This window comes from Crotalus tigris, unplaced genomic scaffold, assembly GCF_016545835.1.
Source record: "Crotalus tigris isolate CLP2741 ecotype Arizona unplaced genomic scaffold, ASM1654583v1 scf7180000017568.12009008, whole genome shotgun sequence".
Taxonomy (NCBI): Eukaryota; Metazoa; Chordata; class Lepidosauria; order Squamata; family Viperidae; genus Crotalus; species Crotalus tigris.
The window spans coordinates 10,046,752-10,073,117 of record NW_024096478.1 but is presented as its reverse complement, the minus strand read 5'-3'; the positions used below and the strand labels follow the sequence as shown (position 1 = coordinate 10,073,117).

Below are 26,366 nucleotides of genomic sequence, written 5' to 3'. Positions count from 1 at the left end.
ATTTAAATATTGTTCTCTGGTGTCATTTAAATAGTTGGATAGTGGAAACATAGGACAAAAATCAAAATACTGAAATGAATGAAAATTAATTCAGCACATGAGCTCATGCAGTCAAAACCCTTGATCTAGAAAATAAAAGCAATAAGACTTTTTTTTAAAAAAGAAAATAATATAACTAGGGACTTTTTATTAGCCATCTCAAGATTTTTTCCCCAAACCAGCTCACAGTCATCAAGTCTGATTTGACTTCAAATGAATGCTTGCTTGCCATTTCAACCCGTATTTAGCAACCTGGAAGTCTTCCAAAGATAGTCCAGTAATCTCTTTAATCCCATTCATCCACTTTATCAGTTCCTTCAGCCTTTACATCTCTCAAATTTGCCAACCAGAGTCAATTTTCTTAATCTATTATCCACTCGGATCACATGCCCAAAGTATGTGAGTTTCTGATCGCATATCATCATTCTACAGTTCACCCCAATTTGATTTATTCTATGATATTCTTAATGATTGTACCTAGATCCATAATTTGAAAGTTACTGTCTTTTTCTCTCAAGATGTACAATATTTAGATCAAAATCACTGCTTCAGAATCAGTATGGCCAGTCGCACTCTACCTGTCAACAGCTTCTTATAGATTCAGATAGTTTTCTGACCTTGTATACTGTAATATGGTAAGCTCAGATATATTTGGCTGAAATTAAGGAGGGATTATGTTAAGAAGGTGATATCAAGGACCTTCACCCCTTTTCAAACCAAATGCATATTTCTTTGAGTATGTGCAGCTATTGTGCAAATTCAAAAAAGCATGTTATTTTTAAGAAGCAATCAACAGTGCTCACTTTAGACCCAAATATCGGAAACCATTGCTTCTTGAATTAGGGTCAATTGTCATCTGCTTCGGTTGCAGGTATCTAATGAGTTGGCCCATTGGTTTCTTTAATATAGTGCAATTCTGTCATGAAATTACCCCAATGTCTTTGAATTTTCTAGTTGTAAATATGATTGAAGGATCCGTACTGAAAGTGGCATGCGTATCAGCTGCAGTGTCAGATGAATCAGTTGCTGGAGATAGTGGGGTGTATGAAGCATCTGTGCAAAGGTAATTCTTACCCAAGTTATTACAAATTTAATTTGCATACATCCAACTGCACCAAATCAGGAAAGTTGAATTTTACAGATTACATATTTGTTATGAAAATGTACATAGCGTACATGGTATAGGATGCTGGTCCACATTTCCTTTTCTGATATCACTGGAATGTTTCCTACAGACTACATTTTTAATTTCCCATAATTGAATACTATAATTCAGTTAATAACATTTTCTTGTGCAAAATAGCTAACCAATTTACGCTAGGATGTGTGTTGGTTCTGTAGGGTGAACTGTAAGAAGGCCATCTGAACTACTAAAGACTGGCTTAATCAAAGACATCCCAAGACTAATGAGACATTATCAGCCAAGGACTCACTGAAATATATCTTCTGTCTTATTCCTTTTAACCTTAACTTTACTTATGCTCAGTAGTTTCTCTTGACCAATTTACCATTCTCCTAGGGAGGGTGTGGAATAAATAAAAGCACTTTCTGCTTTTCATGATTCTCTCACTGAGAATCCCACTTATTTGATTCTCCTATTTACTAGGAGAAGTAAGTCCTTAATTAAGAAATTCTACAATTATTGAATATTTGATATCAATATTAAATGTCACGTTTACATGTTTTTCCACACTCCAAATTTTAGGGTAGATACCTTCTATTTGTTGCAAAAGAGAACAAAAATGAATTACTTTTTAACGATTTGACTTTTTTTTAGAAAAAGAAACATAAAAGTTTATAAAGTAGACCATGGTATGAAGAGTCCAACTAATGTATTTCTCTCAGCCTCTTAGATGGTACAAATGTTCTCTATGACTAACTATAGTAGCCGCATCCCTGTCTAGAATAAAATATTTGACCTAATTATCATTAAATTATTGCCAGGTGTTAAAAGTGCACCTACTTTTGAAAACCTATCCAAATTACAACTGCTAGTATATTATTGGAGCCTGAGCAACAGACTCATGGGATCCCAGTAATTCCTTTGTTGCTCAAACTTTCACAAATGATGCTGGTCATTAAGCCCTAAATAGCTTGGGTTCAGAATAGTCAAATAATTCCTATAGGTCACTTTCTGATCATAGGTTGTTGTTGTAGGTTCTTCTCAAGCTGGTGTAAACAATGTTATTGAACATGGCTACACAACAGAGGGCCCTCTGAGCAATGATGCCCATCAACAGCATACCCTCTCCATGGGGACTAACCTGATACCTACACATTGCTGATCCCAGGCAAAACCATTCCTTTCCTCTGAGGATTTTTTAAGGCTATAACGAAAGAATTTCAGTAGCTATTCTGTATTTACTTTTTATTGTGTGTTCTGATTATTGTTGAATTCTATTGGCGTTTTAAAATTCCTATTTAAATGTCACTGTTATCTTTTTCAGGCTGTGTACCTCAGAAAGCGTGACATTTGAGAGTGATGATTTAGATGCCCCTGTTACAGCTAAAGTTCAAGTTTCAATGAAGTAAGATGACCGCCTTCTCCTATGCTTTAAGCTAGTATCCTTATTAGTACTGGATAATTTTTCTATAACGGAGTTGTGTATCACAAGTAAGATTACAAAAAAAAACCAAAAAACCAACACCTAGAGGTACAGATTTGAAAGTGATATTAACAGATACTATTATGAGGCCTCAAGACACAATTTTTCTGAATCTTTGTACTTCATTATCATTCATTTATCCAGAGTGTAGATGCTTGGCAAAATTATGACTGCATGCTTGAGTTCCTTTCAGCTTTCTCTAATTTTAATTATGTTTGCTTAAATTAAAGACCACCGAGTCCAATCATCTTTTAACCATATCTTATGCACATATGCCAGGAAATCCTATTATATCCAACCAATTTTCCTCTTTTGAAAGAGCTCCAGGGATTCATTAGTACTAGGTATGAAAAGCTGAAAATATTTCAGAAAAACGAATAGGGGCATCTGTATATGTATACGTGTCTCTCTCTGTGTGTTTGTGTGATTATGATTATTTTATTACAATCTTCAATTGCCTCTTTCATTTATTTTCACTTCAGGTATGATGACAAAAATAAACAATTTGCAGTATTTATTGCCCAGTTGAACAATGTTCCTACTCTTTTACCACAGCAAGACCAGAAAGTGTAAGTAATTACAAGGACAACAATATTTCTGCAGTTCTCATCAGTTATCCTAAATGACTTTTTAAAAATCTAGTTAGACTAAAAGAAATAAAAAGTCTTAAATTTACCAACTATCACTTTTGAGCCTATATAGCCATTTACTTGAATAAATGGATATTCTTCTACATCATTTTCATTGAAAAAATATTCTTAAATATACCTTACTGCTTGTGGAAACTGCTTTAGCTTCACAGCTGACATTAAAAATTGGAATTATTTCTGATGTTTGAAACATTGAATATTGAAATATTCCTCTGTAGCTCTGCAGAACAAAGCTTCATATATTTCTCCACAATATAGGAAATGATTAATGCACTATCTGACATGAAAAAGATGTCTCTGCAAATTCTAATGACTCCCCTCCATGCAATATTTTTAAGAAGACTAACCTAAAATGCAGTATTAGACACATATACTATATAAATAGTAATGCTATAAAATGAGGATTATCATTAACTCCATAAATTCACATGTGTTGCAGTATTCCTACAGTATCCTTTGTATTTCTATATCGTAAAAAAGTAAAGAAATATTAGAGGGCAAAGCGCTGTTGCTGGGCAAGTCCATTCCTGTTCTTGGATCTTATTTTTTTGAAATATCAAATATGAGGTGTAAGAATTTTGCTTAAAATTAACGAATCAGCTGAGCAACCTTGAAGCTCAGTAGTCTTCAAGGAACAGAAAACTGTAACTGCAGATTAAGTCTGATCATGATTCTGCATGAACAAAGTTTACTAAGAAGTATAACAGATCATCTGGGAATTTTATGATTCTGTCCCATCTATACCTGTTTTTTCTCTGTTAAAAAATAGTAATAATAAATAGTTCTTGGAAATTGAATAACTACTATATTTTAACATAGAATGCAAGTGGGAACTTGTTTTTAAAAAACTGACAAATTGATAAGTTATACCGGGACTTGTTTTAGTTCTCTGTCCATTCTTCATTATGTCTGTGTAAAGAGAGAAAAAGGGAATCCAACCAAGCACTAAAATGATTGTATATTCTACTCTAAACTATGTCAAGTTTTGCCATCCATAATTTCTAGCTTTTTTACATAATTGTTCTACTGAAATCTATCATGATTTTAATATTGGGGTTTATAAAATCTGACCCCTGGATGACTGTTCTTGTACTGTTTGTTTTGTTATGTTTTATGTGTTTTTTATTGTTAGCCGCCCAGAGTCCTTCGGGAGTGGGGCGGCTTATAAATTTTAAAAATAAAATAAATAAAAATAAAATAAATATTAATATCTGTCCCAATTGCAGATTTATAGGAACAAATGGAAGTTGAAAAATAGTTATCTAAAGAACTATGCAAAAATGTGTTAAACTGATAGTTGTAGTAATATTCACATATACAGTGAGCTTGTAGAGTAAGTAATCCTTATTTAAGATCATTCCCAACAGGAGCGTTCGTGTGGCTGTTCTCCCTTCGTCTGAAAGTACAAGCTGTTTGTTCCGTACACGACTCATGGACGCATCAGACAATCTCATATACAATGAATTATTTTGTGTTACAATCCCTCATTCAGTTTTGCGACAGAAGACACTAAGGATTGATGTCTGCACTTTAGATAACTTCCATCTTGAAGAATGCTTGGTTAGTGCTTACTTCTATGTGATATTGTTATTGTCTTCATTGTGGTGCCCTCACAATATGGGAGAGCAGAGCTTCACCTCTCTTAAATGTGAGCAGCATTTGCACCAGAGTAAAGGTAGTAAAGAATAAAGATAGTTCTTGACTTACGATCGTAATTGGGACCAGAATTGTTAAGCAAGATGGTTGTTAAGTGAGTCATGCCTAATTTTATGACCTTTTTTGTCACAATTGTCAAGCAAATCACCGCAATTGTTAAATGATTAAGTTGTTAAATGATTAATCAAATCCAGCTTCTCCCATTGATTTTGCTTGTCAGAAGCCAGCTGAGAAGGTTGCAAATGGTGATCACATGACCCCAGGGCATGGCAACCATCATAAATGCATGCTGGTTGCCAAACTCCCAAATTTTGATCACATAACCTCAGGGATGCTGCAATGGTCGTAACTGTGAGGATCATTCATAATTCACTTTTTTCAGTGCCTTTGTAGCTTTGAATGGTCACTAAACAAATGGCTGTAAGTTCAGGTCTGCATGCAACACCACTTGCATAGTTGTCTCAACTGAACATTGTTTTGCACTATTACCTAGTATATAAATGTAAAGAGAGGGTAAATTATGTATGCTGCCCACTATCATGCATTTATCCTAGCATCTGTGAATCAAACTCTTTGAATGTCCTGAAGTTACTCATCAATGTATTTTGTTTTCTTTTTACTGTAGGGAGGTGCACAAATTAGCCTTGCAGAGATCTACAGATCAGGGGAAAGTTCACTGCGCTGGTACAACCTCCTCAGCTACAAATATCTACAAAGGCATAGTTGTGAAAATAAGCAAGAGGATATTTGTTCTGAGCTACTCTGCACTGATAAAATGGTAAAAAAAACTAATAATTAAAGGTGTTTTTGCACAACTGCAGGAGACCAAGCCTCATTGCCAATCTATTTGTTTTGTTTTATTGAATAATGATAGTCTTCGGTAAACCTTCAGACACTGAGAGTAATATTGTTAATGCTGTTAACCCATTTCCCACAGGACTCTGTATCTGCATTGCTGGAACAAACCGTTGTTGAACTTGAGGCAGTAGAGAAAAAACTAGGAGAAAGTATTTTACTTACTGATGAAACCTGGTAAGTCGTATGATGCAACAATGGGATTCCATGATTCTTTTTACAATGACAGAATCGAATAAAGGATATAATCAACCCCCCCCTCAGCAATTTTTCAATATATAGGCATTAAACATTGAAGTAATTCTTTAGAGAAAATTGCTGTATTAAAAAGTTTAAATATTAACATTTCAGTATTAAAATTGGCATCTTTAAACACACACTAATCTTTGGAACATGATATACTCCTAACACATGCAAAAGCTGTATAATATTTTGATATAAATACAAATTTCATTTTATATTTTCAAATTCATAAATTTTCAAATTGGTGACACACATCTCCTGATATCTCCTCCATTCACGTTGAGAAGACTTTCTACAGCTCTCACTGCTTTAGATCTTCTAATTCAAGCATATTGTCAAGTTGCTTAATTTTATCACATGCTGTTTTGCTTACCACAGTGTCTGTGAATATAATAGTTTTGACAAAATTCCTATATGCTGTAATTTAGAGTGAACTTTGCTCATTTTTACAGGCAATATAAGGGAGATGCTGAGCAGGATGGTAACAGTGAAACTGAAAATGGTGAGACTGAAGCAGAGGAGGAATTTTATGGCAGAAGGACTGTGTGGGCCACTGAAGAGAACTTGCTACCTTTGTTGCAGGCTGAGTCAGCAACCATCAAGGTAAAGAATGTATAATGAAAGCAGAATCCCCTGAAAGCCAGCGAGCAGAAGGACAAGCTGCCTTAAGCATCATGCCCTTGCTGCAGTCCCCTTGTTTCATTTCTGACAAGCTGTCTTTTGAATTTACACTCTTCACTTTACATGAATCAATATTGCTGAAGTTTGTTTTGTTTTCATGATAGCCTTCAAATATCATTGGCAAATTAGTTGCTTCTGCAACCCTGTCATGGCTCTCTCCCAGTGATTATATTAAGAGTGGCTTAAATCTCAAGCTCTTGGCTTGATGGAAGTCTCACTTCTTTTGCCCAAATACAGCTATGTAACTTCCCAATAAATAGATATGGAAAATTACACCAGCTTCTTCTACACTGCTGCCAGAATTTACAACATGCCTGTTTGGCCTTGGAAACAGAAACTAACATTTTCATAGGCAAATCGGATCATGCTATTTTTTTCTATGCATTTCATTTATGTCAACATAAGAATTTGATGAACAGTTCATGTTTTCTCATTAATAGGATAGAAAGAATTCCTGAAGTGCATTTTCTTTGTTGTACTTTCTCACTGCCATATAGTCCTCAGGTTCAAATATCAGATCCCATGGGAACCAAGGTCATTCTATCAATTAGATTAGCAGGTTGGGCATTTTGTTAGAAAGACCACCAAATTATTGTGTTGGGGAATGTAGCTGATTACATAGTGCTGGGGTGGGAAGTTTGACTTTGTAGTAGTGTAACACTTTGGTGGGGATTTCAGACTTGGATTCACTTTTGACTGTGCTGATATTTTGTAACCAATAAGCATGTTCTTTGAGGAAATCTCTAGCCTCAGAGTCCTCATTTATTGATCTCATCATTAGAACCATGACACTTGTTTTGCAAAAGTTGAAAAATACCACTTTAGAAGCAGAACAGGTAAACATAGGTAAATGCTGCCTCAACAGTAGGATGGGGTGAGCTGAGGATGAAATTGTTTGTGCCCTATAAATCAATTTGTTTATGCATTGCTAGTTCAGACTTAATGGGCTGTGCCGAAGAACTCATTGCTGTGTATTTTTTATATGTATAAGCATTGAAAAGAAATATCATACAATTCAGTGCAATGTTCTTATACCAAAGCAGTCAGGCTGAAAGTATATCAGGAAGGAAAACTACCTTGATGTATCTTTGACTTCCAGGTGGATAAAGAGACCAACACAGATAGTCTTAAGCAATCTTCTCTAGTAGTTCGTCCAAAAGATAAAAGAACACCTAATCCTTTACAAACACCTTTTGTTAGAGGCAGCACTATCATCCGCTCCAAAACTTTTTCTCCAGGACCACAAAGCCAGTATGTGTGTCGGGTAAGGAAAACAGAATTCATGTACTTATTTCTTCATTCTCTCTCCTCTGCAAATAAACAACTAATAGTTAACTTAGTTAACATTACACTAGACACTGTATGAAGAACATTTACTTTCCTGGAATCTCCTTTGATAATTTTTGATATGAGTTTGGGATTTTCAGTAGATAAAAATACTGTTTGAAAATCATTAAAATCTTTTGACAGACCAACTCCTGACAGGCTAAGCAAGTAGTTCAAACACAAGTGAAAAATGTTAAAACTCCTCCACTTAGAAGTGTGTGAGAAGTTGCTAGTATATTTTTGCATAGAATTTCAATTTCCCTTAATATAATTTTTAATCTCTTTCAAATTCAGTACACGTGTAACAGAAGAGTTGTTAAAATGTGAGTGAAAATAATGTACTTATTTTGTTTTCGAAACCCATCTCTCCTACACATACACATCCCTGCACATGTCCAGCTTTTTGAACTTGCAAGAATTTAAAGTTTGTATGAATAAAAAAATGCTTTTATTTCAGAGTATGTTTCAGCCCCAAATTCAATTTTCTGCTGTTTTAGAGCTATGCTCACAATTCGAATAGTTTGTAGCTATGTGATAAATTCCAATGAAAAATGTGTTGCTTGTAAGGATTACATATACCATGTAGTATTACAATGTTAAGTTTGTCTGATAAACCGTAGCTCCTGTGTGTCAAGAATTCTAAACTTCCTAATTGCCCAACCCTACTAGAATTCAGATGTAGTTGCTCACCATAAATATTACCATATTGTTTTCTTCCAAATTGTATATTCTGCCAATTTAATTGCTGTTCAATTATGGATCAAGTTTGGTGACTTTTATAGAAAGGAAGGAGAAAGAATGTAAGAGGAATCTGAAAGCAAACATCACTGTGATTTCAAGTACAGCCTATAATGCAATCAAGCATGAATGAATCCAGTGCATTGCAGCTATGTCTGCAAGGGTTTGCATTTTTGATAAAATGGTTATTTATAATTAATTAGAACCAGGAGACAAGATTAGGTACGACTATAAATAAACTCTCCTTAGCCTTGGTTTGAGAAGCAAAGACAGAAAACACTATCAAGAAGTTCCTTTCCTGAAAGATGGGCTGGTTCTGCTGAAGAATGTTGGGTTCCTACAGCACATTAATTGCTGAAGGCACCCAAGAGGTCTCTTTAATGTGTGCCACTGAGGGTCATTTTTTTTTATTGCAGCAGCATACAAATATGTTAAGTAAATAAGGTTATTACTCACACATTCTGATACCATCAGGATTTTTAGCTATCCATTTTCTCTTTGATTAGTTGCAAATCTAAACAGTAGGCTATACAATTTTATTTTGTTTTTTAAAGTAGACCTTTTGGCATCAATCCACAGAATAAATGACACATGACAAGGTATCCAGGGATAGCATGATAGATGAATAGTTCAGTACAGTAAACAAGAAATGAAGAAAACCATTCAGAATATCTCAGTTTACTTACCTATCTGCCACAAAATAGCAAAAATGCAGCTTTAAAACTTAAATGCTGTTTGTCTGACAGGTTCAATAGCTTTGCAAGAAGAATGCATTACTTAGCATTACTTTGTTGTTGTTGTTGTTAATTGCGAAGTCGTGTCCGACCCATCGCGACCCCATGGACAACGTTCCTCCAGGTCTTCCTGTCCTCTACCATCTTCTGGAGTCCATTTAAATTCACACCTACTGCTTCAGTGACTCCATCCAGCCATCTCATTCTCTGTCGTCCCCTTCTTCTATTGCCCTCAATCTTTCCCAGCATTAGGCCCTTCTCCAGTGAGTCCTTCCTTCTCATTAGGTGGCCAAAGTATTTGAGTTTCAACTTCAGGATCTGGCCTTCTAAAGAGCAGTCGGGGTTGATCTCTTCTAGGACTGACCGGTTTGAACGCCTTGCAGTCCAAGGGACTCGCAGGAGTCTTCTCCAGCACCATAGTTCAAAGGCCTCAATTCTTTGGCGCTCAGCCTTTCTTATGGTCCAACTTTCACAGCCATACATTGCACCTGGGAAAACCATGGCCTGGACTATACGCACTTTTGTTGGCAGGGTGATGTCTCTGCTTTTTAGAATGCTGTCTAGATTTACCATAGCTTTCCTCCCCAGGAGCAAGCGTCTTTTAATTTCTTGGCTGCAGTCCCCATCTGAGGTGATCTTTGAGCCCAGAAAAATAAAATCTGTCACTACCTCCATTTCTTCCCCATCTATTTGCCAGGAATTGAGAGGGCCGGATGCCATGATTTTGGTTTTCTTAATGTTGAGTTTCAAGCCAACTTTTGCACTCTCCTTCTTCACCCGCATCAAGAGGCTCTTTAGTTCCTCTTCACTTTCTGCCATTAGAGTGGTATCATCTGCATATCTTAGGTTGTTGATATTTCTCCCGGCAATCTTAATTCCAACTTTTGTTTCATCTAGCCCTGCCTTTCTCATGATGTGCTCTGCATATAAGTTAAATAGGCAGGGCGACAGTATACAGCCTTGCCGGACTCCTTTTCCAATTTTGAACCAATCAGTGGTTCCGTGTTCAGTTCTCACTGTTGCTTCTTGACCCGCATATAGGTTTCTCAAGAGACAAATGAGATGGTCTGGTACTCCCATCTCTTTAAGAACTTGCCACAATTTGTTGTGATCCACACAATCAAAGGTTTTTGCATAGTCAATGAAGCAGAAGTAGATGTTTTTCTGGAACTCCCTAGCTTTCTCCATGATCCAGCGTATGTTGGCAATTTGATCTCTAGTTCCTCTGCCTCTTCGAAATCCTGCCTGTACTTCTGGTAGTTCTCGATCCACATACTGCTGGAGTCTAGCTTGTAGGATTTTAAGCATAACTTTACTAGCATGTGAAATGAGTGCAATGGTGCGATAGTTTGAACATTCTTTGGCATTGCCTTTCTTTGGAATTGGAATGTAAACTGACCTTTTCCAATCCTGTGGCCACTGTTGAGTTTTCCAAATTTGCTGGCAAATTGAGTGTAGCACTTTTACTGCATCGTCTTTTAAGATTTTGAATAGCTCAGCTGGAATACTGTCACCTCCACTAGCTTTGTTGTTGCTCAGATTTTCTAAGGCCCATTTCACTTCACATTCTAGGATGTCTGGTTCGAGGTCAATGACCATCTCATTGTGGTTATCTGGGATGTTAAGCTCATTCTTGTATAGTTCTTCTGTGTAGTTTTGCCATCTCTTCTTAATCTCTTCTGCCTCTGTTAGGTCTCTGCCATTTTGGTCCTTTATCATGCCCATCTTTGCATGAAACGTTCCCTTCATATCTCCAATTTTCTTGAAGAGATCTCTGGTCCTCCCTATTCTGTTGTTTTCTTCTATTTCTTTGCACTGTTCATTTAAGAAGGCATTCTTATCTCTTCTAGCTACTCTCTGGAATTCTGCATTCAATTGGGTGTATCTTTCTCTTTCTCCTTTGCCTTTCGCTTCCCTTCTTTCCTCAGCTATTTGCAAAGCTTCCTCAGACAGCCATTTTGCTTTCTTGCATTTCTTTTTCTTTGGGATGGTTTTAGTTGCTACCTCTTGTACAATGTTGCGAACTTCCATCCATAGTTCTTCAGGCACTCTGTCTATCAGATCCAGTTCCTTAAATCTATTTGTCACCTCTACTGTATATTCATCAGGAATATGATTTAGTTCATACCTGAGTGGCCTAGTGCTTTTCCCTACTTTTTTCAATTTAAGCCTAAATTTTGCAACGAGAAGCTCATGATCTGAGCTACAGTCAGCTCCTGGTCTTGTTTTTACTGACTGTATAGAGCTTCTCCATCTTTGGCTGCAGAGCACATAGTCAATCTGATTTCTATGTTGACCGTCTGGTGATGTCCATGTGTAGAGCCGTCTCTTGAGTTGTTGGAAAAGAGTGTATGTTATGACCATTGTATTCTCTTGACAAAATTCTATTAGCCTGTGCCCTGCTTCATTTTGTACTCCAAGGCCAAACTTGCCTGTTATTCCGATTATCTTCTGGCTTCCTACCTTAGCATTCCAATCCCCCATGATGATAAGGACATCATTTTTTGGTGTTAATTCTATAAGGTGCTGTAGGGCTTCATAGAACCGGTCAATTTCATCCTCTTCAGCACCAGTGGTTGGGGCATAGATTTGGAATACTGTGATATTGAATGGTTTGCCTTGGATTCGAATTGAGATCATTCTGTCATTTTGGGGATTGTATCCCAGTATTGCTTTTCCTATTCTTTTATTGACTATGAAGGCTACTCCATTTCTTCTGAGGGATTCTTGCCCACAGTAGTATACCTGATGGTCATCTGAGTTAAATTCACCCATTCCTGTCCATTTTAGTTCGCTGATTCCTAAGATGTCGATGTTCAGTCTTGTCATCTCTTTTTTGACTACCTCTAGCTTGCCTTGATTCATGGATCTTACATTCCAGGTTCCTATGGAGAAAAAATCTTTACAGCATCGGACTTTCCTTTCACCACCCGATATATCCACAGCTGAGCGTCCTTTCGGCTTTGTCCCAGTCGCTTCATTCTTTCTGGCGCTACTAGTACTAGCCCTCTGCTCTTCCCCAGTAGCATATTGGACACCTTCCGACCTGAGGGGCTCATCTTCCAGCGTCATATCTTTTTTCCTTTTATTTATTTATTTATGAGACTTATATACCCCTTTAAGTGCAAGCACTCTCTAAGCGGTGTACACCGGTAAGCAATGTATATATATATTTACATTGCCCCCAACAATTTGGGTCCTCATTTTACCTACCCCGGAAGGATGGAAGGCTGAGTCAACCTTGAGCCGGTGAGATTTGAACCGCTGACCTGCTGGACACAGTCAGCTAAAGTGGCCTGCAGTACTGCACCCTAACTGCTGTGCCACCTTGGCTCATCTGTCCATGGGGTTTTCATGGCAAAGATACTGGAGTGGTTTGCCATTTCCTTCTCCAGTGGATCACATTTTGTCAGAACTCACTGCTATAACCTGTCCGTCTTGGGTGGCCCTGCACGGCATAGCTTATAGCTTCATTGAGTTATGCAAGCCCCTTCGCCACGACAAGGCAGTAATCCATAAAGGGGTAGCATTACTTAGCACCCTAGATATCTAAAGGGCACTTGGAAGAAATAACTCATAAGTAAGCAGCTCTTCCCAGCTTTACAGAAAAAAAAAAAATCAAAGAGACCATTTTTTTGTTCCATTGTGTAGTTATGTAAAGAATAAAATTTTTAAACTTACAATATTTGACTGATTTTGCTATGAATGACAAATTGAAATTTAAGGTATTCTATTGAGAGGCAGATTTCTTTAAAATATGTATTTATTGGGTTGATCACCAGCAGCCAGAGGCCCTTGAAATCACAGTGTGATGGAATGCAGGTAGTCCTCGGGTTCCAACCATACCACAATTGAGCCCAAAATTTACATTGTTAAGTGAGACATCTGTTAAGTGAGTTTTGCCCCCATTTTACAACCTTTCTTGCCACATTTGTTAATTGAGTCACTACAGTTGATAAGTTAGTAACCTGGTTGTTAAATGAGTTTGGCTCCCCAATTGTTTTTGCTTGCGACAAAGTCACAAAAGAAAATCACATGACCTTGGGACACATTCTTCCAATGGAATAAGCTCCCAAAGATAGATGAGACAATATCTACCACCAGTGATTTTTTTCCCTGCTTTTTTTTTTTCAGCTTAATCGTAGTGATAGTGATAGTTCAACACTATCTAAGAAACCACCTTTTGTTCGGAATGCTGTTGAGAGACGAAGTGTCAGAATGAAAAGGGTAAATAATATTCTTCTATATTGTCCAGTTTTTATTTAATGTTTCTTTATATTTATTTTTTAATTAGCTGATTAGTTAGTTGCTTGGTTAATAAAACTAATGAACATAATTTTTTTTTATGTCCTGAAAGCTTCAGGCAGCATAAAGTACAACAGTGCTTAAACTAAGTAAAATTTCAGTATTATAAATTATAATAAGAATTGTTACTTATTTAAAGCAGTATAAATTGAAAGTAATGACAAATAATTGTGATGTAAAAATAAGGTGGCATTTTAGATTTTCACAACAAAGAAAGATGATTTATATGTCTTTGTATTTCTATGAAGAAACATGATTTTCTGTCAGTGAAGGATTTCTATGGTTTGCAGTTTCTATTACTGTGCAAAAAAATCTGTTGTAAATATCTAATACTACTAGAAAGTTATTGCAGTTTATGTAAGTTTGAAGAACTTTTCATCAAAAAAATGGTTTAATGGTGAGATTAATTAGTTAATATATAAAACATATAATGTTTCCTTTGAATTAAGCCTGACTCCTGGTGACTTTATGGACATACTGTATATACATAGGAATGTTTTAGCAACACTCTGGAAAAGATTTGTAATGGTCTTATTTTCCAGGATGTTATCAGTCATATTGTTTCATACCTTGCTATTTCAACCATATTTCCTGGTGGGGTCCTATCTGGTCTGATCTGCTTAGGTTTTGAAATCAGATAAGATTGCCTAGGTACAGACACCAATTTGGAGTTTTAATATATTGAAATCATATTGTTGGGTTTTTTTTTCAGTCTTCTGTTAAAACTCTTGGACCTGAGCGTTTAATCCGTACGTCTCTTGACCTGGAATTAGATCTGCAGGCATCAAAGACCTGGCATAGTCAGTTGCTGCAAGAGATTTCTGCCCTCAAACAGCTAAAGGAGCAGTTAGAGCAAGCTCAAAGTCAAGGAGAAAAAGAGTTACCCAGATGCATAGATGAAAATGAGCAATTCAGGATGTTAATGAGACTGGTAGAGAAAAAGGCAAGTATTCTTAAGGCTAAAAATTGATTTTTATTTTCCAGTTCTCTAAATGACAGTACAATCCAATAGTAATTTCTAAAAGGAAAAATACTTCTTATTAATTGTTATGGGACCACTTTATTTTAATGGGAGTTAAAATATATTTAGTTAGGCTTGGAAGTTGTCCGCATTCTGACTTCTGTGCAAGGCAGCATGTCACACACTAATGCCATATCTCCTTGGAAGCTGAATAATAGCAATAGCACTTAGACTTATAAATTGCTTCCTAGTGCTTTACAGCCCTTTCTAAGCAGTTTACAGAGTCAGCATATTGCCCCCAACAATCTGGGTCCTCATTTTACAGACCTCGGAAGGATGGAAGGCTGAATTAATCTTGAGCTGCTGAGAATCAAACTGCCGAGCTGCTGGCAGTGAGCAGTCAACAGAATTAGCCTGCAATACTGCATTCTAACCACTGTGCCACCACGGCTCTTTGTTTGACCTCAAACCATGTCATGTATATGACAAATATTCCTGACAGCTGCCAAATGTGAAGCAACTAAGTCAGCGAGGGTGGGTAAAAAGCTTGCAATTTGCATTCTATACCATCTGGGATTCCACTGAGTGCCAAATCACTGACATGACAATTTCAGGCAAGTGGCATAAGATATTGGATGTATAACTTTTTTCTTCCCCAAAGGAGACAAAGGCAGAGGAAAAACACTACTTCAGTAATGACATTCTAATGCAGGGGTGTCAAACTCAATTTCACTGAAGGCCACATCACCATCATGGTTGCCATTGGGGGACCATGTGGGTGTGGCTGGCATGGACGTGGCCTACTGGGTGGGTGTGGCTGGCATGGACGTGGCCTACTGGGTGGGTGTGGATGGCATGGGTGTGGCCTACTGGGTAGGCATGGCCAGCTCGATGTCACTCACGTCAGGGGCACCTTTGTGGGGCTGGGCAGGACTGGGGTGCATCTGAGGGTGGGGAAGGGTGGGTGGACTGGGGCGAGCGCCAGGGCATGGTCCACTGGAGGAGCCTCACTGAACCTCAGGCTGTGCACGGGGGCCCTGGACCTTGCCATGGACTGCCCAAAGCCCTGGGCAGCAGAGGTCAAGTGCCCAGCCCGGCCCTTGAGCTCCCACGGCACCAGGACCCCACAGCCCTGCCTAGCCTAGCCACACTTCCCCGAGGGGGTGCCCAGCTGCACTTACCTCCTCCTCAATGCTGCTGCTGCTGTGCTCACTCTCCTTGGCCAGGTTGCTCATAGTGGGTGCAGGAGTACAAAGTGTGCGGGTCAGAGGGAGGCCCACTCTTTCTTCATGCGAGGAAACCTGGCTTTGTAACCAAAGCATCCTCAGCAATAGGATGGGAGATCACCAGGGGAAGGCAAAAGGGCAACAGACTGCTGGTGGCCAAGTGCTTAGGCAGGACTTTCCTCAGATCCTCCCTCCCTCTTATTCCAATCTCCTTCCTTCCTTCCTTCCTTCCTTCCTTCCTTCCTTCCTTCCTTCCTTCCTTCCTTCCTTCCTTCCTCCCTTCCTCCCTCCCTCCCTCCCTCCTTCCGTCCCTCTCTCTCTCCCTTCTTTCCTTCCTTCTTTCCTTCCTTCCTCCCTCCCCTTCTTTCCTGCCTCCCTCCTTCTCATTTCCATCTCCTTCCTTCCTTCCCTTACTTTCTTCCTGTTTCCCTCCCCTCCTTCCTTCCCTCTTTCTCTCTGTGCCCAGGAAGGGACGAGGGGAGGGGGAGAGGTTGGCAGCACTTCTCTCAAAGAATAAGAGGTCTTTAGTCCAAGCTCCTGCTCAAGCAGGGGATGTATACCATTCCAGACAATGGAATATGAAATCTTTACTTAAAAGCCTCCAGTGATGGAGCATCCACAACTTCTGAAGGCAAGCCTTTTCACTGGTTGGTTGTTTTCACAAGTACTTAGTTCTAGGCTGGTTTTCTTCTTGATTAGTTTCCATCTATTATTTGCCTTCTGATGCTTTGCAAAATAGGTTGACCCCTTCTTTTCTGTGGCAGCCCATCAAATATTGGAATACTGCTATCATGTCACCACCCCTAGTCCTTTTCACTAAGTTAGACATATCCAATTCCCACAAACATTTGTCATATGTTTTAGCCTCCAGCCCCCTAATCATCTGTGTTTACCATCCATTTAGACCGGATGGTCCCCCTGGTTTGGTTTATAGAACAGGGGTCACAAGCAGAGCCTTCTCAGAGACAGCACCCCTCCATTATAAAATTTTCTCCCAAGGAAAATATGAACAGTGCAACTGTCACCCCTTTAGAGGCAACTCCATACACACTGTTCAGCCAGGCATATGTAAAACAACAATACATTTTGTGTCAAACAGCACTAAGTAAATTACTACTACTATTTTTCTTTCTTAAAATACACACTTTTAATATTGTTTTAAGCAGTGCTAGTGATGCTTTACAACAGCTGTCTTTGAGAGTTTTCTTGTAAAACCACCCTGGATTTCTCAGAAACTTTTAATTTCAAATTAGTTGTTGATTTAATAAATTAGGCAGAAGAAACAAATGTTTAAATACATCTAAATCCCACAGACCTACTGCCCCCTAGGCCCATACTGCAGAGAAAATAAGGCATTGCATTTCTAGCCAGCATAGCCACAGGATGATGGGAACTGTGATTCATGACGCCCAAAATATATTAGTTTGGGTAAGGCTTGATTAAATTGTAAAAGAGCAGATGAAGGGAAGTATTTTTGTCTCTGACAAAATAATTTGGGGGCTTTTTAATTTCAACTCACACCAATTCCTCTTAACTTCCCATTCAATCCAAAGAATTCTATTATTGCCTGGATTTTGAGGAGGGGAGGAGGCAAGAATAGACCACAAAGCTAATCTGCAAGTTTGCTCTCTCCCTGCCTGCACACCACCTTCCTCTGTATGTGTGTGTGTGTGTGTACCAGCACGTGTATGTGAGATAGAGAGCGAGAGATCCCCTTTTTGTAAGTTTGCTAACTCTGCAAAGCTCCCCGTTCTCCACTTTTGCTTCCCTGCTGGCTCAATCTCTCCCTCCCTCCCTCTCTCTCTCCCTCCCTCCCTCCCTCCCTCCCTCTCTCTCTCTCTCTCTCTCTCTCTCTCACACACACACACACACACACACACACACACACACCAGGTTAATAAAAAGAGAAGGAGGGGGGGGAAAGGTGGAAGCTCTCCTTTTTTGTAACACCTTGGCTTCCTCCTCCTCCTCCTCTTCTACCCGTATCTCTCTCTCCCTCACATACAAACATAGACACACACACACACACACACACAAAACACACACACACACACACACACACACACACAGAGGGAGAGAGGGAGGGAGGAAGAGAAAGAGAAACCTTTCCTGCTTTCTCTTCTTTCTCACCCTTTCTGGCCTGGCACACAGGAGAAGCCCAGCAAAGTGGAGCATGGCTGGGCATGACGGGGTTAAGTGGGGAGGGGCAGGGCGGGCTGATGCAAACCACCAGCCCTAGTGTTCGCCCATTTTCTTTGCGTGCACCAAGGCGCCCAGCTGGGTAGAGGTGGGCCAGGGCTGCAGCAGCGGGGACCGGTCCCTTGCCATTTCTGGGACAGCCCCAGGGGGCCAAATCTGGGCCCTCCCCAGGCTGCATCTGGCCCATGGGCCTTCTGTTTGACATGTCTGTTCTAATGTTATCTCTCTAGTCTCTGGTAATAATTCTCTCTCTCTCAAAGTGCAGCTGTCATGGCCTAAAACCTGCCCTCTTCTGTATTCAGTAACTTGAGATGAATCTTGTTTTTTTTTAATAAAATACAAATGTATACTAAATTCTGCCTTGAGATATTGCCCAAAACATGATTTAAATACAGGTAAAATTAAATGTTTTTTTAAAATAATGTGAAATTTTATTTCTAGCTAATAAAGTTATATGTATGTAGACTGAAATCTTGATATAATCCACCCTGATTTTGTGTGTAACAGTCCAAATTTCCATGGTGATTGTCATAATATATTTTATAGTAAAATTACAGAAATTATGAAAATTATATTGTTAAATCAGTTAAAGTCATTTATTCAAATGATGTAAATGAAGAAGTTTGTGCAATTTGCATCACAGAAATTATATAAATTGCCATGATATATTTTACTGGATATTTGTGAATAACAATCAGTCACTTGATCCAATTAATCCATTTAAACAAGGTTTTATTATATGCAATACCCTGTTGCAATATAAACTGTTATTGTATATTCCAATGTTTGTAAGATTATTCTGTAACATATATGGGATATAATACATATACTACACACAGTAATATAAACCATGTTTCTCTAAAAGTAAGACATCCTGAAAATAAGCTGTAGCTTCATTTTTACTCATGCATCTAATATAAGCCCTACCCCCAAAATAACCCTTAGTTAACAGTCTGCATAGCTCTGTCTGGTTGTTTATGATGCTGTTGCCACAAGGTGAGGCGAGGTAGGTGGGGGAGGGGTGGAGCTGTCCCACGTACCCCGCACTTACTTATTCAGGGCCCCTGCAGTTAAGCCTCCCATGCGGCACCAACAGTCCCATCCAGCAGGAGCCCACATGGCCACCACCAGCCCACTTCTGTGGCCGTTCACCACCGCTCATGCTCATTGCCCCCGGCTTCCATTTTGCTCACAGAGGCTTCAGGAAAGGCCTCTGCAGCCGAGAATGGAAGCCTGGGTTGACGTATGTGTTGCCCCCAGCCTCCATTTCATCACCAGAAGCCTTCAAGAATGGAGCCCCTGGTTGATGTGTGCATTGCCCCCAGTGAACCGGAGGCCAGGGGCAATACGCACATCAACCAGGGGCTCCATTATTGGTTGCAGAGGCTTTTTGCAAAGATGGCAAAAGGCTTTGCAAATGGAGGAAAGGCTTCAATGTTTCGGTCCTTACCCTCCATTTGCAAAGCCTTTTGCTGCAAATCTCATCCAGGCCTCTGTTTGCAGTAGCTGCAGAAGAAGTGGGCCTGCAGCAGCCACGCAGGCTCCTGCTGGACAGGACTGTTGGTGCTGCCACTGTGAGGCGAGATGGTGGAAAAAAATAAGACATCCCCCGAAAATAAGACCTAATGCCTCTTTTGGAGGCAAAAAAATATAAGACAGGGTCTTATTTTTGGGAAAACACGGTATGCATATTCAGCTTCAGCAGGACTGTGAAAAAAAATTTCTTCATAAATATTCCGTGATATGACTCCAGTTTAAATACATCTGTAATCAATTCTTGTTCTTTTAAGAAAGTGACTATCTTTGTGAGTGTTAAATGACAGATTATTAATTCATAAGATTCTTTTCAGCGGCATTCCAGTTCTAATTTTTATATTCAACCTTCTTTCCTCTTTACTTTTAGTTGGGCAAAATTAATCCATTGAGATTTGATAATACTGCATTTCACAGGAAATACACTAATTTCTTTTTCTCCCTCCTCCCCTCAAAAAATCCCCCAGTGGTAGAATTGGTAGAACAGCAGCAATTAAATAATTTACACACATTCAATCTTTGTATCATTTCTAAATAAATATGTTTGCTCTCTCTGTTACATGTCAAACATAGAAAGAAACTACTTTTAATCTTTTAATGACACATAGATGTGTCAGGTTAGGAAATAATCTGTTGCATTCCTATTTAAATAAATGGTTCCATTCTCATTTTTCAGACCGTAAAGGCTGGATGTAAGTATGAACAAAAGGCTGATAAAATGATGAGGGCAGCTGCTAAAGATGTGCATAGATTACGAGGGCAGACCCAAAAAGAGCCTCTAGAGGTGCAGTCATTCAGGTAGGAAAAATATATCCTTTTTTCTTCGCATATCCTTTCCTTTGTGCACTCTTTTGAAATATGTTCTGCTTTATGTAAATTCACTTATCAATTCATTATCATTAATATCGGAAACAAAGTAATCATATTTGCATCACTTTCATCTTCTGATGAATTGTGTTTGGCATTTTATAACAAGCATATCCTTTTCTGGCAGTGGCCTGGCACGGTTTCAACACTTAAATTGCTTTCATTGAAATAACTTACATGCAAATACTTCACAGTGCAAATGAAAATGATCAGGTTTTGCTAAACTACGTATTTATTGTTCTGGTTATGATACTGAAATTGTTGTGTTTCACTTTTAAATTATTGTCTCCAAAGGACCAAAACAATAAATATCAGATCTTGCTATATAAAAAAAATAGAATTTTGAGGCCCCTTTAAGATTTAATAGCATTTAACTTTTGTTGTAGTAGTCCATTTCAATAACTGCATCATATTATTGGAATAACAGAAGTTGTAAACAAGGAGGTCAGGTGAAAATGACATGCATAAAATGTATTGATAACTATGACACCATGTGTATCATAGTAATTACAGTAATTATGATGCCATAGTGATCTGTAAACCTTATGCTGTAACTCATGTATCATTATCAAGATTACATGATATTCTCCTTTTTTTATTCAGAGTTGTTTTAAAGTCCAAGTGATATTGTGAAATTGTACATTGTTAAAGATAGTAGATTTTATTGTCAGATTTTGACTGCTGAAACCTTAATTACAATAATAACCGATGTTTTTGTTATTTGTAGAGAGAAGATGGCATTTTTCACACGACCTAGGATAAATATCCCAGCTCTCTCAGCAGATGATGTTTAATGTCTGTTTAAGTATTTTGTTCTTAAAACCACTTCCGAAAAGTATATGTCATTCACTGAAGTTTATTTATATATCATATTATCACTGTTAGTACATTGATGGCTTTATCAGTTCTAGGGCCAGACTTTTAGCTTTCTTTCTTTTTCATTGCAAATGCCAGCATTAAAATTACACTATCATATAGTTTGTATATTTAGCTATGTATTTTTGAAAGATTTTTTAAAAATAAAACAGTATAGCTCAAAATTCCATTTAAATAATATTTACATGTTGACATTTTGTACAGCTTTGCTTTTTTTTAAAGACAGGCTTTGCTGCAATAAATTTTGAATTTGAAAATCTGACATACAATTCTAAAAACAGAACCCCAACTCTTATATAACTAGGTTTTGCTAATTCAAATATTTTTATATCAAATAAAGGATAAAAGAAGCCATTTCAAGAGTTAAAAATGAATGTTCTGTGAGCTGCAAAACTTCCATTTCCATCTAGGTCATAAAAATGGGTGTGGAATTTAAATGCCTACTGCACTTTAATCTGGAGATTGTTACTTCATTTCATTATGCCGTTACCCAGAGTTCCCAAAGCCCTCTGAATCCTGCGTTAAAAAGAGAGTTGCAAGAAACATTCATCCCTGGCTATATATTTGGCTTGAAAAAATATCAAGAGCCAGCAGCTATTTTAAAAAAGCTATATCTGTCTTTAAATTATTTGTATTTCTTTTAATAAATAATCCTCATATAATCATGCCAGTTTACAATGAGCAGCAACCAAAAGGAGCTTCTAAAAACAAATCCTTTCTAGTAATTTTATCTTAATATCTACAAATGCTTTCTATGTTTGTTTTTTAAAAACTAATTTAAATATAGCAAGTTCTCCCCATTCTTCAGTGAGGAGTATTTAATCAGAAAGGGTTTTCTCTGATTACTATTGAGAGCATCTATTTGGATATCGAAAACAACATCCTAGAAGGAAACAGCAACAAACCACTGTCTTGCTCCTGCTGAGATAACTACATGGACAGTTTCCAGAAGCATTTTACCTTAACAAAACAGCCTACAACAACACCTTGATTTAAAAACCTGTAATCATGTTTGTAACCCAGTTAATCACATTGCTTGTAGTTTTTGTATATTTTTTCCTAGTTTGTTTACTTTAATAATTGTGTTAGGGTTTGTTTGGTTTTTTTTGTGCACACCCAAGGACTTTACTCTGCACTTTCATTTTTATATGCCCATCTTTAAATATACAGTATGCACTTGTATACATGCATAGTTGTAGAGATAGACATGGTTAGATTATGGAACTAGGTGTTGACTCACTATGAGATACATATGAGTGCCAGTTTGGTCTAGTTTTAAGGCGCCAGGCTAGAAACCAGGAGACTGTGAGTTCTAGTCCTGCCTTAGGCATGAAAACTGGCCTGGTGACTTTCAGCCAGTCACTCTTGCTCAGCCCAAATCATAAGGTTTGTTGTGGAGAAAATAGGAAGAGGAGAAGGAGTGATAGATATATTTGCTGCTTTGAGTTATTTATAAAAATAATAAATGCATGATTAAAAAAAATAAATAATACCTTTTCTAGGCACTTCAGGGGGAAAACAATGAAAAAAACCAATGTGTTCTTATTTTTAATAATTAGTAACTGCTGATTATCAATTTTAAGGATTTCAATCCAGAAAAAAACAATATGTGAGAAAAGTCAGTAGGATAGAAGCTGATTTTTCCATCCTTTCCTCTTCAAGCAGAATCTGGTATTGTTTTAAAAATTGGACTGATGCACAATCCAAGAAGAAGAATTCAGTTTCAGAAAATACTTGTCAGGATTTATTTATTTATTTTTTTTTTTGTAATATCCCTTTTTTTTCTGCCCTGTAAATCATAGCCTACTTACTTTAGGAGAGTATCTCAATCCCCAAAATAGATGTTTGCCAAGGATTTATTGGAGGATGGGAGAAAGAACATCTTATACCAGGGGTAGGCAATCTTGGCTCTTTTATGACTCGTGGACTTCAACTCCCAGCATTCTGGCTCAGGAATTCTGGGAGTTGAAGTCCATGAGTCATAAAAGAGCCAAGATTGCCTACCCCTGTCTTATACTAACAACCATCCACTTCTCTACACCTAAGGTCTATTTTGTTTTTCATATAGTATTTGAAGAAATGTTAATACATTCCAATTTGATTGCTTGAGACAGAGATAAGAATGTGTGAGAATCCAAGATCTATATGGAGTTGGCACTCTTTGGAATATAACTGAAATATCTTCATATCTTCCTACAACAGCTCACATCTTACATTAACCCATGTCTCTAATTGTTGACAATTTAAGAACAGAGAGTGATGGACACTGGAATACAAAGGCCTTAAAGGTCCACAAACCAAGATGCACCTTCAAGAGTAAAGTTGACAAGTGGTTTAAAACTCGATTTTTCCTGAGTTGTATATATATATTTTCATGTATAAACACTGGAATAAGCAACCACTAAACGATTGAATTTATATATTTTAAATTTTGTTAGGATTAACATTAAAATTGTTATAGATAGAACTTAACCTACCTGATCCTTGTGTCTTTTGTATGCATATATAGATAATTAAATTATATCAGTTCATATAAAGATACAGATAAATATGGATCTTCTTCAGATCCATGCAATGATGGAAACAAACAACTGTGATTGAGAACAATGTTTGTTTTTTTAAAAAAAGACTTGTTTTTCTTGAGAGTTTATTCTGCACATATTTAAGAACTTTAGTTGTTTTTCACCAGTAGTTTCCACATGTTCTTCAAAATTGATTCTTACTGGATTTCAGTGGTTTATACATGGATTGAAACAAACAAGCAAAGAAAATACAGTTTCACAACTTTAAAACATAATGGCCTGAGGTTTATATTGCAAATGTATTTTTGCAGCCTTCCCTGACCTGAGAGCTATCTAGGTATGCAGACTTTAACTCTCAGAATTCTTGGCAATAGTCATATTTGGTGGAAGGGGGGTTGTTATGGGAAATGAAAGTTCGCCAGGCCAAAGAAAGATATATTATTGGGTTAATTAACGGATATGAATTTAGTGTCTTAAAAAGAGATGGAGACTATTACTTCACTTTTAAAAAAATCTGAATAGAAGAAGATTCGTGCTGGATCAAGCCAATATCCCACCTAGCTCAACATTCTATGTTAACCAGGGGCCTTCAAACTTGGCCCTTTTTATGATTTGTGGACTTCAACTCCCAGAATTCCTTAGCCAAGCACACTGGCTGAGGAATTCTGGGAGTTGAAGTCCACAAGTCATAAAAGGGCCAAGTTTGAAGATCCTTGATGTTAACAGTGTCCAACCAGAGTGAGTAAAAAAAGGGAGTAAAACTGAATAGGAGAACAATAGCTTTTTATCCTCCATGACTTCCTAGCAGCTGACAGTGAAAGCATGCTGCCTGTGATCCTGGAAATAAGAAAAGGCCTTAAAAATAGCAGTTGACAGCCTGTTCTTCCATGCAGTTGACTGGTCTTGTAGCCGAATTATGACCATTATTGTACCAGATGTTGTAGCTTCTGATTAACTATGTATTGTGTGAAGTTGATTATGTCCCATCAGGTTGTTACTGACATTTAGTGATGACATTGAGAGATTTTCTTCATAAACTGTATAAAGTAGTACATTTATTATACCAGAATGTTCCTACATTTAGATCTGCTGGATAATCCCGAGAGCTAACATTTTGTGAGAAAGAGAGAGAAAAAAACAGTAAATCCATAATTTGTATACAATGAGTAATTTTCATCAGTTTCTTTTATATTAGTGTCTAGTGGTTGTTCCCCAACTAACCTTTGTTTCAAAAATTTTAAAAAATTCCCAGCTCCGTAATTTCTTAAGTGTAGGAAAATTATTCTAGTATCCTAATCATTTTCATTGTTCTTTTTGATATATGCATATAATATTATGTTACATTTTTGCTTTTCATGGAGATATGGGCAGGAAATATATACCACAGTTCAACATCCATCTACAGTTAAAGGAGCACTGAAGTGTTAGAAGAGATTATCATCAGTAAACAGCCAGTTTGATCTGGTAGTTAAGGTACCAGGCTAGAAAGCAGAAGACTGTGAGTTCTAATTCTTCCTCAGCCATGAAAGCCTGCTGGGTGACTTTGGGCCAGTCACTCTTTCTCAGCCCAAATCACCTCAAAAAGTTCTTGTTGCAGAGAGAATAGGAAGAGAAAGGTATGTTGGATATGTTTGCCACTTCGAGGTATTTGTAAAATAAACTCAGGATATAAATTATAAATACAAATAAATTACAAATACAGTCAATGAACACCTCTATTCTTTGAATTACATTAAAGGGCACGTGATGTGTCACAACTTTTTTCCCCTTGCCGGAGCTGGGGTGGGTGCAGCTTCCACATGACGCATCCGCCCCATGGGCCGGCAGTTTGACACTCCTGAAATAATAGCTTTAGTATTGTGACTTGGTTTATGGCTCTGTAATAATATTGCAGTATGGTGATTGGGGGAGTGCTAAAGTATGGGCTATAATACTTGCATATTTCCCAAAAGTTCTTTGAAATACCTTACACTGTAAGGACAGCAACAAGGACAGATTTCTTGCACTGAAGAAGAGTATACAAATTCTGATTGTGAGCAGACATATGTGGGAATTTCAGCAGTATTGAATTCAAAGCAATCAATCAGAATAGAACTGGAAGGGACCTTGGAGGTCTTTTAGTCCAATCCTCTGCTCAAGCAGGAGATCCTATACCATTTTGGACAGGTGATTGTCCAGTCTCTTCTTAAAAACCTCCAGTGGAGTGCCCATGATTTCTGAAGGCAAGCTGGTTAATTGACACTGGTTAATTGTCCTCACTGTTAGGAAGTTTCTCCTTAATTCCAGGTTGCTTCTCTCCTTGATTAGTTTCCATTCATGGTTTCTTGTCCTGCCCTCTGGTGCTTTGGA

General features: G+C 37.8%; 1 protein-coding gene across 5 annotated transcripts in view; it reads left to right on the top strand.

Moving 5' to 3' along the window:
• Positions 1 to 23,967, top strand: part of WWC1 (WW and C2 domain containing 1) — a 112,811-nt gene extending 88,844 nt beyond the window's left edge. For all 5 annotated transcript variants that reach the window (XM_039353389.1, XM_039353354.1, XM_039353372.1 and 2 more), the window contains 12 exons: positions 994 to 1,102; positions 2,487 to 2,567; positions 3,128 to 3,214; positions 4,663 to 4,855; positions 5,577 to 5,729; positions 5,889 to 5,983; positions 6,502 to 6,652; positions 7,830 to 7,994; positions 13,663 to 13,755; positions 14,546 to 14,776; positions 20,429 to 20,550; positions 21,347 to 23,967. In XM_039353389.1, coding sequence (XP_039209323.1) covers positions 994 to 1,102; positions 2,487 to 2,567; positions 3,128 to 3,214; positions 4,663 to 4,855; positions 5,577 to 5,729; positions 5,889 to 5,983; positions 6,502 to 6,652; positions 7,830 to 7,994; positions 13,663 to 13,755; positions 14,546 to 14,776; positions 20,429 to 20,550; positions 21,347 to 21,413 — 1,547 coding nt within the window. In that variant the 3' untranslated portion in view covers positions 21,414 to 23,967. The remainder of the gene's footprint in view (positions 1 to 993; positions 1,103 to 2,486; positions 2,568 to 3,127; positions 3,215 to 4,662; positions 4,856 to 5,576; positions 5,730 to 5,888; positions 5,984 to 6,501; positions 6,653 to 7,829; positions 7,995 to 13,662; positions 13,756 to 14,545; positions 14,777 to 20,428; positions 20,551 to 21,346) is intronic.
• The last annotated feature ends 2,399 nt before the right edge of the window (positions 23,968 to 26,366 follow it).